Source organism: Sander lucioperca, chromosome 9 (assembly GCF_008315115.2).
Source record: "Sander lucioperca isolate FBNREF2018 chromosome 9, SLUC_FBN_1.2, whole genome shotgun sequence".
Lineage (NCBI taxonomy): Eukaryota > Metazoa > Chordata > Actinopteri > Perciformes > Percidae > Sander > Sander lucioperca.
Genome location: NC_050181.1, coordinates 3,735,824 through 3,750,815, shown reverse-complemented (window position 1 = coordinate 3,750,815; position 14,992 = coordinate 3,735,824). Strand labels below are relative to the sequence as shown.

The 14,992-nt window shown below is 40.4% G+C and overlaps 2 protein-coding genes across 2 annotated transcripts in view; one reads left to right on the top strand and one right to left on the bottom strand.

Annotated features, from left to right (window-relative positions):
- Window positions 1-11: 11 nt before the first annotated feature.
- zgc:153115 (uncharacterized protein LOC768186 homolog) lies at window positions 12-7,286 on the bottom strand. The gene is made up of 2 exons (XM_031294433.2): window positions 6,496-7,286; window positions 12-4,352 (listed from the first exon to the last, which is right to left on the bottom strand). The coding sequence occupies exons 1-2, from the start codon at window positions 6,992-6,994 to the stop codon at window positions 4,108-4,110; spliced, it is 744 nt and encodes a 247-aa protein (XP_031150293.1). The 5' UTR covers window positions 6,995-7,286; the 3' UTR covers window positions 12-4,107.
- Window positions 7,287-7,473: 187 nt separating this feature from the next.
- The window catches only part of LOC116046125, a 37,730-nt gene continuing 30,211 nt past the window's right edge, over window positions 7,474-14,992 (top strand). Inside the window, exons 1-15 of the mRNA XM_031294342.2 lie at window positions 7,474-8,788; window positions 8,936-8,986; window positions 9,158-9,324; window positions 9,443-9,513; window positions 9,762-9,927; window positions 10,156-10,293; window positions 10,518-10,698; window positions 10,798-10,940; window positions 11,444-11,547; window positions 12,183-12,348; window positions 12,590-12,793; window positions 12,928-13,080; window positions 13,424-13,568; window positions 14,470-14,628; window positions 14,822-14,940. Coding sequence (XP_031150202.1) covers window positions 8,725-8,788; window positions 8,936-8,986; window positions 9,158-9,324; window positions 9,443-9,513; window positions 9,762-9,927; window positions 10,156-10,293; window positions 10,518-10,698; window positions 10,798-10,940; window positions 11,444-11,547; window positions 12,183-12,348; window positions 12,590-12,793; window positions 12,928-13,080; window positions 13,424-13,568; window positions 14,470-14,628; window positions 14,822-14,940 — 2,031 coding nt within the window. The 5' untranslated portion in view covers window positions 7,474-8,724. The remainder of the gene's footprint in view (window positions 8,789-8,935; window positions 8,987-9,157; window positions 9,325-9,442; window positions 9,514-9,761; window positions 9,928-10,155; window positions 10,294-10,517; window positions 10,699-10,797; window positions 10,941-11,443; window positions 11,548-12,182; window positions 12,349-12,589; window positions 12,794-12,927; window positions 13,081-13,423; window positions 13,569-14,469; window positions 14,629-14,821; window positions 14,941-14,992) is intronic.

Sequence of the window (14,992 nt, the reverse complement as noted above, 5' to 3'; positions counted from 1 at the left end):
TAACACAGCAATCAACTTCAGGATTTTTATTCTTTAAAAAAAGCACTGGTATTTTCATGTCAAGCAAACAATGGAAGCATTTAACCATTTAATAGGACTGTTCCATGTCACAAAATGTGTTATGAAAAGAATAATGAATTAAACCACACAAAATGATATTTTTTTGGAATAAATTAATCAGCATAACAAAAGAAATAAACCATGCTTGTACTGAGGTGTTGCACAGGAAAGATTTGAAAATCCAATGCTCAAAATGTAAGACACCTGAGAATATAAATATCAAAACAGCTTGATTTTTTTTTAAAATTACATTAATGTAAAAACTAGGCATCAATTTTAAAAACATCCATTTCTGTACAATGTGCATATCTGAATTAGTGTGGTGACAAGAAAAATTGTCGCGTTTTCTTTCTCAGCGAGGCAGCAAAAATTAAATCCAAAGTGGATAACGCTCATCTGTCATCAAGCCACATTCAGTGATATGAACAAATAGATTTGGACTGAGCTCTTTCAATTGAAATCTGCAGTGAAGTGACAGTCTACAGGTCATTTTTCTTTACATTTTAATACCCCTTTTAAGCCTCTGCTTGAGGCAGCAGTGAGGCTCTTGATAACAAAAACTCCTGCCGGGCTTTAATGACAGAGCCTGGATTTATCCCAGAGATTCATTTGCTACGGTCTATTAACAACAGAAGTTCATTGAGGCATGGAAAAGGAAATTCTGCTGCTACACAGGTAGTAGTGATGTTGCATATAAAGACAAGATAAGGACAAAGGGTACATAGCAGGCCATCTAGCTGATAACTAAATAAGTTGTGAAATCCAAGGCTCGATGGCTTTATGGGACTTTCTGAAAGACAGGTTGGATGGATCTTGTAAAGACACCGATAAAAGACAAAATAAGTTAGGTATGTTCTTATTGTGATATTATAGCTTTGAGACCCGGACAGAGTCAGTGTGGGAAGCCACTCCCATCAGTGAGAGGTAAGTAAATGTTTCCATTTATAGACGTAAAATACAAGTATACTCTGTGTGTTCTTTTGTTAAACAGTCCATGTGTTCGTGGTTACTGCCAGCAGAAACCAAAAACTGTCAACAGATCGAACCTCTGAAGAAGGAATGTGTAAAAAACTTCAAAAGCATTGCATTCATGAGTGCAGCTCCCATGAAAATGAGATCAACAGTGAATTGGTACATAGATGGTTTGACATATGAATAAGGAAGACATTTGTAATCTTAGTGTGAAGAAGACAAAGTCGACAGATCTGGAAACACCAATGAAGCGTATTCCATTTAGAAAAAGAAAAAAAAAAATACAAATTCTACAACAAGAAATGGCCTGGATGACTAAGCAAACACACACACACACACACACAGACACACAAAAGAACAGAAACAAAACTACCCACTTCTTGTATCACGCTTTCTAAAGCACTTGGACAAAAAGGCAGTATTACAAACCATTGGTTATCAACAAGTTCCACAGTGCTTGCTTGTAGAAGCATATACAGTGCAAGCCATTACACTATTCAGCCATATTCACCTGTAAGAAAAAAGTGCCATATTGCATAATGAGTATCTGTGATGAGCCCACAGGAGGGCATATATACCTATACAATGATCCAACTGTAAACATGGTGCAAAGTAGATATGACATAGTTTAAGGCCTTAAGTGTTGTTCACTGAGATAAAGAATATGTCCATGAGCTGGACAAACAGTGTGGAAACATTTATAAAAAAAAAAGAAGAAAAAAAAGAAAAAGATTCTACCTCTATTATCAGACCTGGATACTGTATGTACTCAAATAGATTTGAAATATCTAAATTACTTGAGGTTTGCTCGTGTATGTTATTTTTCCTGAAATGCATGAGGATTATTCACTTTTTTTTGGCATATAGGAATATTTAGGTGTCCGTTGACTTAAATGTACTGAACAGGTTCTTAACAAATCCACATTTGTACATAGTAATGTTTCTTTATCAGTGGACATGTTGACTTGTCAAACACAAGTGTAACAAATAACATTTACAAGTGCCTGCTGGTTCAATGACACCACCTCCATAGAAAAGAGCCATTATTAACTTACTATTTATATTAGTTGCACCTGTGCTGTTGCTGCTTTGACAAGTCAAAATGTGCACCTTGATAAAGGTCTATAGCTTTCCTGAATGGGAGCAGAGTAGTAGTAGTAGTTTTTAGACCAATTTCGCACACACTAATAGTTATAACAGGATTTTCTTTTCAACACTACATGTAAGACTCCTGGTTTATCTGCTGCTGAAAGTCAAACCGTCAACCGAAACACCTGATCCTGAAATGCGTTCTGCCATCTGGCTCCACGCCCCCGATGAGTGGGATGAACGCTTTTACTTTGAAGGCAACAGGCTGAAAGTCAAGCTCACCTCATGCCATCTCTTTTTCCTCTCAAAATATTTTGATATCGCATACTTTCCCCAGTTCTGTCGCTAGCAAAAATGTAAATAAAACCACATACACACTGACACTCGTAGGCAATGCCAACCTATCAAGAATATACTGTTACCCCTAATATAAGGACTAAAATTCATGACATTTATTAATTCTGCAGCTAGTAGCATTACCATTTATCTACATTAAAAGCTTATATACATTTGCATCAGTATTAGACATAATACGAGTACTGTGTATTATGTGTCAGCATTTACGGGAGATAACTGATCTAGACTTAAGGATGGCGTGCAAACAGCTCTTCTACAGTGAAGCTTGATCCACTTACTGGCAAAATCAATATTTGATATATAGTTAAATTGGATATAAAGAAAACATTACAAAATCGCCTCAATGATAGTTACCAATGCAATAAAAATGAAGGAATGTGTCACCACTAAAACTTATATGGAGTCAGCAAAGCTATAAAAAAAGCTTAAAGGCTTCTAGTCACTGCCTCACTACCAAACATCACAATTTTGTGCTACTCATGGTAAATAAATGGTACTGAAGAGCACAACAACAATCTACAAATTAACCACAAGAAACCAGAGTTTTGGCTGATGACAAATGTGCAGATTCTTACAGAAAATGTGAAAAATCCCTGCAATTTGTGAAAGTGTTTGAGAAAATGAGGTTATTGTTTAGGGTTGGGTTCATTTTATCTATTCAAATCTGCTTAACGATTCCCATTCTAATCGAATCCTGAGTAAAAAAAGAAACCAAAGTAAGTTGTAAGTAAAAAACACATTTATTTATTTAAGCTTTAGGCTTAAGTTACGTTGAAGATTTTTTTTTTTTGATTAAAAACAAAAGAAAAATATTCGCTCTTGTGCTATGGAAAAATTGAATGGTTTTACATTTGATTATGCTTTCAAAAGCATTAAAGGCTGGGGCTGTTTTATGGCATAATTGTTTCACAGAATTTTGCATCAATGTGATGAAGTACCTTGATTAGCCCTGTATTTAATTGGGTGGATTAACCAAAAACAGACAGTCGTTCATTCATTCTGGTTATTTGATCTATAAAAAGTGTAATTTAATGGCACTATGTCATGATACAGGACATAAAAAAAAAATGCATTCTTTTACATTCTGTAGTAAATGTGTTGTCATATTAGACTGATTTTCTTTCCTTGCATGTATTTATTTTCATGCAGTTATTACATTTCACTGCATCATTACTGTCTTTTGTGAAGCATAGCTAAACTTTTGAAAGCTAGCTCCAGTCCGTCATATTGTAAACATTATACACGTGCTTTGATACATGTGTAACCGGCAATGTAAATGAAGTGCAGTAGGTCTAAACTTTGCGTTCAGGAAACGATAAATGGAATCGAAAAGCACATTTCTTAACGAATCCCCACATCTTATAGATTTGGAGTGTTCTACCAACCCTAGTTATGTTGAGTAGGTGGATAGTGGTCACGACTCATCTGTGTTGATGGAGGGATGAAGCTGCTTCCCCCCTCACATCCAGCTCTGTGTGGGTTGTGTTGTATGTATGTGTTATTACGTGCACATTTTGGAGTACAACACAGCAATGCTAAATCCTAATCAGTGGATCTGACTGTAGCTGGTTAACTTGAAACCACTGTGACCTTCTGCGCTCCTGCCAGGAACCCCCAACCCAAACCATCCTAATGGTGCATGGCTGGGCTGGGAGTAGAGGATGTGCCCTTGTAGCGGCCCAACATTGAGGGCTGGAAGTCAGGATGGCGGCGGGCATGCTTGATCAGGTGGTCGCTGCGCATGAAGCGCTTCTCGCACAGTGGGCACAGGAAGCGCTTTTCCCCTGTGTGGGTGCGGGTGTGGCGGGCAAGCTCATCAGAGCGGGCAAACTTCTTCTCACAGTCAGGCCAGGTGCATGGGAAGGGCCTCTCACCTGCAGCGTGGAGGCAGAGAAAAGAGGGAAGAACCATTTACCACCATATCATTCATTACTAATCCACATAGCCTCTTTATCTTAATGTTAAACAGCTATATGTACATATTTGTTTCTGTATTTATGGTTTGTTTATTTCATATAAATGTTTATTATTATATGTATACACTAACAACCAAGGCAAATTTCTTGTAAGTGTTACTTACTTTGCAATAAATCCTTTTGTGACTCTGGTTCTAACACTTGGGAGAGAATTACTTATTCCCATTCTAGACAACTATTACAACTAACCAGGCAGGGCTCAACCGCTAACTTTTCAAAATGGTTGCCGGCTTGGCAACCAGGCATCAGCTTTTGGTTGCCGAAATTGACAATACGGTTACCATGTGTTAAACTGCCTATATTTTGAGCAAGTCATTTCTTCTTAACTATACCACACATTTTAATAATGAAACAATGAGATAATGGCAACAGGTGGTTGCCAAAAGAGCCAACCAGAGACCACAAAACTGTTACCTCAATCGGGTTGCCATGGGCAACCGTTACTGTTGAGCCCTGCCAGGGTTGCAGCCATGCAGTACATCGGTCATTTCCATTATCGATTAATCTACTGCTATTCTAGATTTATTGTTTGGGCTCTAAAATGTCAAAATATAGTGAAAATGTCGGTTGCAATTGAAGCATAACGTGCTGTATTTAAATACCTGATGTTGTGTGTGTTTATTTAGTAATTAATTAATTATTTAACTCATGTTTGATTCATTTTCATCTACCAACTAATCAATTAACCTAATCGACAAATCGTTTCATCTTCAATATGTGCAATTTATGCCTAACAGATGTGCAGCCCTTTATTATTTAAGCTTTCATACATCAAAGCCTACCTGAAATAAAAAAAAGCATTTTAATAACATGGTTTTAGGCAATATGGGGCCTAAAGCGAAATTAAATTTCAAATGAGCACATTAAATAGAGAGTGACAAATCGACTGCCTGCATTACTTGTGGTTTAGACAAAGATAATAATTTCTACATGGTTAAATACGTGACAAAAACATATCTAGGTTTTAGATTATCCAGATTATTCTACCTAAAATACTACTAGCCTTAATCTCTTGCAGGTAATGTGAGCAAACCCAGGATAGGCGAGTAGGATGCTCGGTGCCATTTTCAAGATCACAAAGCCAGGCCACGTTGTTGTTGCTGAACTCTTTGTGGGCGTTCCCACCAGTTTCTTTGAGCCGTTTCCTGTCCTTAATCCGTTTGCGCCTGCTCAGTGACCCTGAACACACCGATTCCCCTCATTTTGTGAAAAATCACATGCACGTTTTAACTCAGTAGCTAGTAGAGCCCTGTTTTCACCCTGACTGGTGGATCTATTTTCAACTACATCAAGCTTTTTACATTGTGATAATACATAGTTGAGAATATAGTTATAAAACGGATTGTGAAGTGAGGCGATACTGAACTAACGTTACATGTTTAGCGATTTTCCTCAGCAAACAATCCAAAAAGAAATGAAAATGTGTCCATTATCGGACGCGCCTCCTGCAGCTCTTTTTAACAACGTTTATCAATAATTTACACATTGCAGAGAAAAACGATTTTTTTACTCGACAGAAGACGCCAGGAAGGAGGGGGGGAAAGAAAAACTTCAGCCAAAACACACCACTTGCTGCTGCCATCAGCAGGACAGACTATATGCCCGAGAGTGAACTTTCTGCTCTCGACGTTAAGGTTTCGTCTTACGTTCATTTCATATGCAAATCCAGCCTGGAAGAAGACCTTCGTCACATTTTTAACGTCCAGCCCAGTTCTTTTGTTAGTTTACTTCTTTGTCAGATCTCTGAGGGGAGTTTTCCTGTCGTTCCCTCTTTGTTTGGCCACGTTATTGTACCAAGTCGGGGGTAAATGGGAAAACATTTGCCACCACCACGCTACTAGCTAGCTAATCCCATATAGTAAAAATGAGCATAACACTTCTAATATTTCTCTGACTATTACAATATTAAATATAACAATATGGCCGTGCATGTTATCGACAAAGCAGAAGTTGGATGACAAAGTTTATATTCAGTCGTTAGCTAGCTGTGTATGTACACATGTGGACTGCTGATGCAACGAAACTGTTGTTGTCTCCGTACCTGTGTGTGTCCGGATGTGTGCCTTCAGGTGGGACGATTTCCCGTAAACTCTGTCGCAACCGTCAAAAGTGCACTGATGTCGCTTCACCGGGGACCGCGGGGCCCCCACGCCTCCTCCTCCCCCCCTCAGCTGCTGCTGTCCGGGCACCGGGGTGGCGGAGGGGGTCATGGTTGGGGTGGTCGGGTCGGACAACGTGGTGTAACCGCTCTCTCCACCACACGAGGAGTTGCTGCTCTCCGAGTAGGCCGACATGGGGCGGAATTTGCCGTGCAGGTCGGTGAGGATACCGGCCACCGTCATCATGTTCGCCCCCTCCAGCCTCAGTGTCTCCCGCACTTCCCTGTCCTCACTCGACCCGTCGGGGTCTCCAGGGAGCAGGCCCACCGTGGCCGACTGGGTAGCAGGGGCGACTGGGGTGGGTCTGTGCAGGACAGGACCGCTGGATATCGATACCAGACACTCGGCAGCGAAATAATCAGACGAAGCAGTCAACGACATTGTTATCTGCCTTGTTTTGTGGGCTTTATCTAGAAAAAAATAACGAAACAAAATCCACCAGGAGGGGCTAACTTAACGGTAGTCTGAGCCTGACCTCGACCTCGTTTTTACCAAACTCGACGAACCAACCGTTTCCAGCTGAGCCTTGTTACCGCCATATAGCGTATCAGTAGTTTTTAAATTGATTAAGTTCATCAAAAGAAAGGCACAAATGAGAATAATAATGTTCTAAAACCGTGCTAATACCTTCGGCTCAACATGCGTGCCCCTCACCATCTGACGGTTCATTGTGTCTGAGCCTCCGCGAAGCCGGTCAAACCTACGCCCCCTGGTCCGGACTAAGGATGCATTCAGGACCTGTCGGTTAAAACTTGTTGGAGGTGTTTGTGTATTTAATCGGTTTAAATCATAGGCTGTATATGGCTTAATAAAGGTCGCACTGGTATTTTTACTTTGCCTCTACATTTACATCAATATCGAGTGATATATTTAACTCACCATCCTACAGCAACAAAATCACAACTCAAACACAAATCGTAGTATTAAACATAAACGGAAAATCTAGCTCTATCTAATTGTGTTCTTCAAATTTATTTTATATTGCCACTAAATCACAAGTATGATTTTATTTTAGCACAATAACGTATATTCGATTCAACAAACTTCTACTACTAGCCTATTTCATGACCTAAAAGTTGGGGTGAAAACTGGTTAAACGGGGTTAACGGTATTTTTCAGAGGATTGTCTTAAATACCATTTTCTCTATGTGTGTGAACGCAGCGTCAACCAGCAACACGCAGTGACTGACGTCTCAGCACGGGCGTGGACCGCGGCGGCGGGTGCGCATAGTCGTGGAAAGTAGGTGGCAGCAGCTTGGGTAATGATGGGGGAAGGCGGTGGAGATAAAATGCGTGACGGGTAATTTAGTGTTAGCACACTCGGATTCCGAAGAACGTGGCTGTGTGGTGCAGGGCTTTTTATTTCACATTTCTGGCAAATATAGTTATATCAAGAGCCACCATAGCCCCCTAAATTTTTACTTTTCCAACTGTTTTTATCCACAAGAGTAGACGTCTGTGTTCTCTCATGCTTACCTCTCTCAAGTTTGTCATCAGAGAAATTTCTGAATCAGCTTTTAATTAAAGTCCACACTGGTTGTGAGGTTTATTGATGTGGGTTAGGTACTGTATTTATGGTTATATTGACAGTGTGTAGGAGTGTGTGTCCTCAAATAATCTCTCTCTCTCTAAGCAAATCTATTGTAGGCTATTGTTGAAGATGTGCAGCAGCAAACACACTTTGGTAATTATTATTACAGGTTTGGTTTTGTAGTGCTGTTATTTTGTCCTAGGCTATCACTGCAGATAACTATCAGATTGGATATTATGCTACCCGCCTGCCAGCTTTCAAACTGTTTAACTTTTCTGCAATAAACTGAATTGTCCCTCTCTATGTGGCTCATGTCTTATGTCTGTCCAAGTTAATGGGAAAAAATAAGAAAACCAATGTTTTTGTGAGGCCCAGTGCTGTGTCAAGTGATTGGCTCAGTGAGTGTTTGTAGCTCCAGCTTGGAAGGTATTTCCTGATTGGTCGCTGTGAGCACCATGGGTCACTGTGGAAGCCCACGTACAAGCGTGGCCTTTCAGTGGCTGTGAACAGTGCTTGGTTTTCATTTCGCTTACATGTGGAGGCTTGGAGGCAGCCAGACCTGCAGTGACTTAGGGTTGCTATGGCTTTGTCCTTGTTACTTCCCAATTGTCTGCATGTCACACTAATTTTTCTCCTGTTACATGGTGAGTTGTATGGCTTTTGTTCTATAATGTATTTATTTTTGGTGTGCATTTTAATTTCCCATTGAATGCAGAGTTGACATGCCTTTGAGTGTTCAGAGGTTTGGCAGGCTTTGATTGAGATTTTTTTTGACCTGATTTTCTATGCAGTAGGTAATTGCTTTCTGACGGAACCAAAACTCTGTGATTCAAGTTGTGCTGGTGAGAATCTAGTTTGTTGCTTATATCAAATATGATGCATGCTCACTGAATAGATTACTTACATGATAAGATTTATTTCATGCAAGACATTAAGTCATTTGAACTACAAGATTTAGCTTTAGTGAAACACTTATTTTCTTTTAATCTTGTGGTTATTAATCATGTCTATAGGGCGTTCTACCCCTGACTTGTTCTATCAGAGAGGGGTGAGGTATACTTACAGGTATAGCACGACAATTACCACAACCCTTCATGGCTCCAATGCTGGCAGGAATGGACTGGCTTTGGACTGTGTGGTTGATATCGATGTGGTTTCAAAGTGTCACCTTATGATGCAGGTCAGCTTTGATAAAGTGTTTGTGGGAAAAAAAAAAAAAAATATATATATATATATATATATAAAAAAATAAAAGTACTGCAAAAAGTCAATGATTTATGCACATGCTTGTCCAACAGATTAGGAATCCACAGATAAAGCGGCTTTCCCCTCAGAAGGAGCACTCTGTTCAGCGTTTAAAGAGCTTGAGGTAATACTCAAACTACATTTTATAGAATAGTATGTGATTTCTGTAAAAGATAGTGAATGAATGAATGTTATTTTGCATACATGCATGTGGTTCTGTCTGTTCTCGGGCCTTTAGCATTTAAAGTGTAAGTCCAGATCATTTTGGAATGCTACAACTGTTTTTCCTATGAATGTGATACTCTGTTCAGATGCTCCACTTGTCTGTGTTCTTGGGTCTCAGGGGGCTCATCTGGTGTTTTTGTTTCCCAGGGAGTCACTGGAGAGAACGCGCCTCAAGTTCTCCCTCCAGGGGGGAAAGGTCACGGCCCTCTGTCTCCAGGAGGGGGAGCAGGTGTGGGCCCTCAACATTAAAAGGGCTCTACTGAGCATGCTCCAGACCTCCCGCATGGGATCCAAACAGGAATTAGAAAAGGAGGTGAGGGCTATGTTCTTTTTAACACATGCCCAATTTGCAAGATGTGTACACACAGCAGATCTTCAGTTTTTATGAAGATTTCAAAATAAAACAAACATACTTCTTCTAGTCTGACAAATATAACATCTACTCCTGCTTCAGACAATAACCGTCATTACCATCATCTTGCAATAATATAGTGCATTCACATGGTGATTATCTGACTTTTCTTTAACACCTCTTTCTCAGACCGATGTGTATGGGACGTGCACCAGCAGGTATGAGAGGAGAGGACCTGTTCTGCTGAAGAGCAGGGATATAAAGCAATGCCAACAGTCCAGGCTGGCAAACTTCTGGCCCCATTCAGTATCTTTAACTGAAGATACAGTGAGTTTCCCTCTCTTCTGTCTTTGTTAAAAACATGGCTACCAATGTGGACACTGACTTGGCCACTTTAGGGGAGTTTACATTCTACTGTCACTTTACTGCACCACTGAATAAGAGGATGTCCTTTTTAGCCCACTACTATCAATACGACATCAGACATTTGGTTCAATAGCATTTATTCACACTTTTATGATCAGAGGTTTGTTTTCTTGTGTTTTTGCTAGTCAGTGCAGTCAGAGCTGCACTGTGTTCAGAGGCATGGGTTGCATGGAGTGATGGAAGAGGTCAACTGTACTGAAGCCATTTCCATGGCAACATGGTCCACGACTGCAGGGCTGGTGAAGACCCAAACAGTGTCCACCCTGCTTCTCCTCAGAGCCCAGCCAGGGACTCCTTCAGGAGCAGGTCAGGAGTGATACTTTTGCAGTTGCGCTTAGTATTAGTATTATACTAACACTGTTTTACAGACATGCTTGATGCCTGTTCTCGTTAATGCTCATGCAGATTCCTTAGGTCCTGGTGTGTTAACTGACCTGCAATTTGAGGACGAGGGGGCTGCAAGGCCCGAAAAAGCCAGAGCATCAACACCTCAGCAAGCCAGTCAAACTGTCAGGATTTTATGTAGCCTCACCTCAGACCCACAACTGGTAGGACTCAACAGTTTCCAGTCAGCTTTTGACTGTATATACATACTTATTGTATGTTTCAGTTTACCTGCCTTACACTTATACGCTGCGTCCTTTTCATCAAAACAATATTAATCACTTTTAAGTAGCCCGTACCCTGCCAGACCACTGTTGGCTTGTTTGTGTTTGTATTCGCGGGTTGGCTTCCCCTGAGAATTTGTTGTGTATCATTTTAATGTCCACCACACACAGGAGGCCAGTCAAGCCTAATCTGGCAACCTTCATCATAGTCTGTTTACATGGGAGGTGTTTAAAAGAGGCCGTCAGACCCAGAGCTCTGTGATATAATTACTGTATGGGGGATCAGGTGATTGATCGGATGAAAAAGTGTGTTCACAGTTCTGCAGTAGGGGATTGGTTCTGCTTGAGCAGGAATAGTTTTGAAAAAACTGGAGAGTGTAAATTTTCTTAATTTTATGAAGCCTATAACGTAAGTCCATATTTGTCTTTGGATTTGCTATTAGGCATCACAAGAGTTCCTTCAGTTGGCTTTCCAGCTGAGAGATCTGACTCTCTCTCAACTCAAGACACTTTGGCAGGAAGCATCTTTCAAGTGCCGTAATGACTGGTCAGTATTTCCTCAGTGTTTTATAATAGAGTAATTTAGTTCTTCATTAATCTATCCCCATGTCGGATATTTGGACATTTCCAAACTTGTCATAGTTAATATAATATCTTGTGCTACTAGTAAAATTGGATTAAAGCTGAATGCACTCTTGTTTGTGGGTTATGATTATAAAATGCACAACCTCTGACCAAGTCAACAAGTAAACAGAGGACAGTCTGTGTGGGACAGTAGCCAATCTAATCAGAAACTACTCTGAGACACAGATGACTTACAGGGTCCTTAGTCCTAAGTATCCTCTATCACAGAATATAGCAATTAGGTAATATATACCTTTATCATAGTGGACATTTTGACTTGTCAATCAAAGGTGTAACTGGTAACATAGTTAACAATATCCTTGTTTCAGTTAGGTGTGGCAGTCCCTCATCTTGTGGATTATTGTTTATTGCATGACTCACTGGCACATAACCACTCTCATGTCTGTCAGCTGAATATAAAGCTACCGCTAGCAGCTGGTTAACCTAGCATAACACTGGAAACAGGATAACAGCTAGCAGCCATTTTTATAACACCATGACACAGGCTGCATACATACAGCAGAGGTTCATACTGATGTTGAATAACTGGTTGGACAGGCAGCCATTGTTGGATGCATTACCAGCCTGTGGATCTGAAAACTGCATCATACTACTGACTGACCTAATGAGGAACAAAGACCTGGAGGAGGAGCAGGCTTATGCTTTTCTCACCACCATAGCCCTCATCCCTCATCCATCGCCACAGATCATCGACTCCATCAATGTAGGAACCTCTAAGTGACATAAATGTGACCTAAACCTCTGATCAATGCTACTCTTTGTATTCACTGCTGAGATATATTAGTCATATTGATGTCAGAGATATCATATAGAAATGTGTAAGATTAGTAGCTTCTGCATCTATCCATGCGAGTAAACATCCTCATAATTTCTTATAGCACTTGTGAAAGAAAGATTAAGGCCTAGAGGCTCAGCACATACTGTATCTTTGCTGTCTGTGTTAGGCCTTACTGGAGGTCCAAGAGGTGCGGTCCAAGGCGCTGTTAGCTGGATCATCTCTGGTCTATCAACTGTGCCAAAGGTCTCAAGCCTCCTGTAGTGAACTTCCGCAGGTACAGACCTTTATACAGACGCTTAAGGAAACCCTGAAGGAGGGCTGCGAGGGAGAACAACCCACTCGATTGAAGGTGCTTTCAGACGCACACAAGGTGCATTTCCCATCATGAAACCTGAAACATGAACATGAAACCTGGTGGTTTGATGTAACTGTCTAAAGCATGATTGTTTTGAAACTATTTTACATAAACAATGCCTAATAGGCATAAATCTTGTCGTCAAACAGCTTATTTATGCACTGAAATCGGTGGGAAACACCGGTCTGTCTGCTCCGGTCTTCATTCCTCTGCTAAACCACTTCATGCTCGGCCACTCAACTACACTGGAGCTGAGACTTGCTGCCATCCAAGCATTCAGACGCTTTCCCTGCTCAGCTGATGTGAGTTGATTCTGAAACTAATACGTCATTCATTTGCAACAATAACATCAGGAAATGTCTTTCGCACATTCTTTCACATATTGTTCTGTTGAATATGTGAGGAAAAAAGCTTAGCCTGAGGGAACTCTACATAACTCAAAATAGGACACTGGTCCCATACCTAGTAATTAATTACAAGTCAACATTCACTTTTAAGAGAAGATTTAGTCACTCAAATGTAAATATAATAAGTCTTCATATCACAAAGGCTAACTTTCTAATTGATTCATGATGAGTTGAGGTGTAGGTGAAGAGATGATCGGCAGGCTAACATCAGTGACTGACAGCAGTTTCCTTCCTCCAGAGATCTGTGCTGTTGCAGCTGTACCGCTTCTCCCAGGAGGATCCTGAGGTCAGAATCGCTGCATACCAGCAGCTCATGCACTGCCCCGATCAGGACGTGTTTGAAGTGGTGAAGACGACGCTGAGGAACGAGACCTCCAGCCAAGGTCTGATTGAAACCTCTGTGGTTTGTAGAGGGGATGCTCATAGCAGCTTCTCCCAGTGAAAACGAGTCCTCTCCTGTTAATGATCATAGCTCTGCTCTGCTTTCATTGTCAGACATTGTTTATTGCAGCCACTTTTACTTGTATTTTCTTGATCTCTGAGTAGTGGTGTTTAAAGGACTTAAAGGTCCCACATCATGCTCATTTTCAGGTTCATACTTGTATTTTGGGTTTCTACTAGAACATGTTTACATGCTTTAATTTAAAAAAAACACACTATTTTTCTCATACTGTCTGAATATACCTGTATTCACCCTCTGTCTAAAACGCTCAGTTTTAGTGCCTGTCTTTTTAAGCCTCCCTCCCGAAAAAGCCCAGTCTGCTCTGATTGGTATTGGTGCTCTTTGCGTCTCTGCACCGTCATTGCAGCCGGGAAATGACTGTAACGGCCCTACCTACATATATATAGTATAGTTGTGACATCACAACCATACGGAAGTCCTGACAACTCGTTTAAAGGCACTGTTTTTGAATACGGCTGTCTGCATTTCTCTGTAGATTGAGCTTTTTTATACTGTCACAGTATTTTTATATAGCACATAGACATGCTTTTTAATCTCACCTTTTTACAATATGGGGCCTTTGAAATTGGCTACATTTGTTTCTTTAAAAAGCTGATGATCCAGTTTGTTTTTCTAATTATAGGCCAATTTAAATTCTACTATGTTTCTCCAAAATAATAAACAATTTATAAGTACCAAATTTCTGTATCTATTTAAAGCATTTGCTACAGTGAATCACAACATTTTATTACGTAAACTGCAGAAATATGCTTTTCTCGAAACAACAATTGTATGGCTAAAAAATTATATTTGTAAAAGCCCTTTCTCTTCTGCTTCTCTAGTGGGCTCATTTGTGTGGAGTCACCTGACTAATGTCCTGAGGAGTGAGGACCCCATGAAGCAGGCCTTAATCGAGTCACTGCCTGACAACATTATCAGCAGAGACTTTGAAGCTGAGTTTTTGAAATTCTCCTCCTATTCAGACTACACTGTTTCATCAGGTAATAATGGCTTCACTTCAGCTTCAAATTGTCCGAATTTTCCATGACTGGAAAACTAACTCTACCATGCATATGCACACCAAGTTGAGATAAACTGAATCATTTGTAATACTTGAATAGGAGTCGGTGGTGCATTTAAAGGTGTCGCTTGTGCCCACAGCTCTGTTTTTTTCTGCTCCTTTGTCTGTTTCAGGCATGGGAATTACAAATGTGGAAACATCTTTGGTTTTCTCTCCCAAATCATTTCTACCAAGATCTGCCACTGCCAACCTGACGCTTTATTTTCATGGCAGAGCTCACAACCTCTTGGAAGTGAGTTTGATATCCATTGGATTGCTAAAAGTATATTAAAGTATTTTTTAAC

Coding starts and splice junctions, on each gene's coding strand:
- zgc:153115 (XM_031294433.2), bottom strand. CDS start 6,994: ATGTCGTTGACTGCTTCGTCTGATTATTTCGCTGCCGAGTGTCTGGTA. Junction 4,353..6,495: donor ACACATCCGGACACACACAG/GTACGGAGACAA, acceptor TCCACGCTGCAG/GTGAGAGGCCCTTCCCATGC.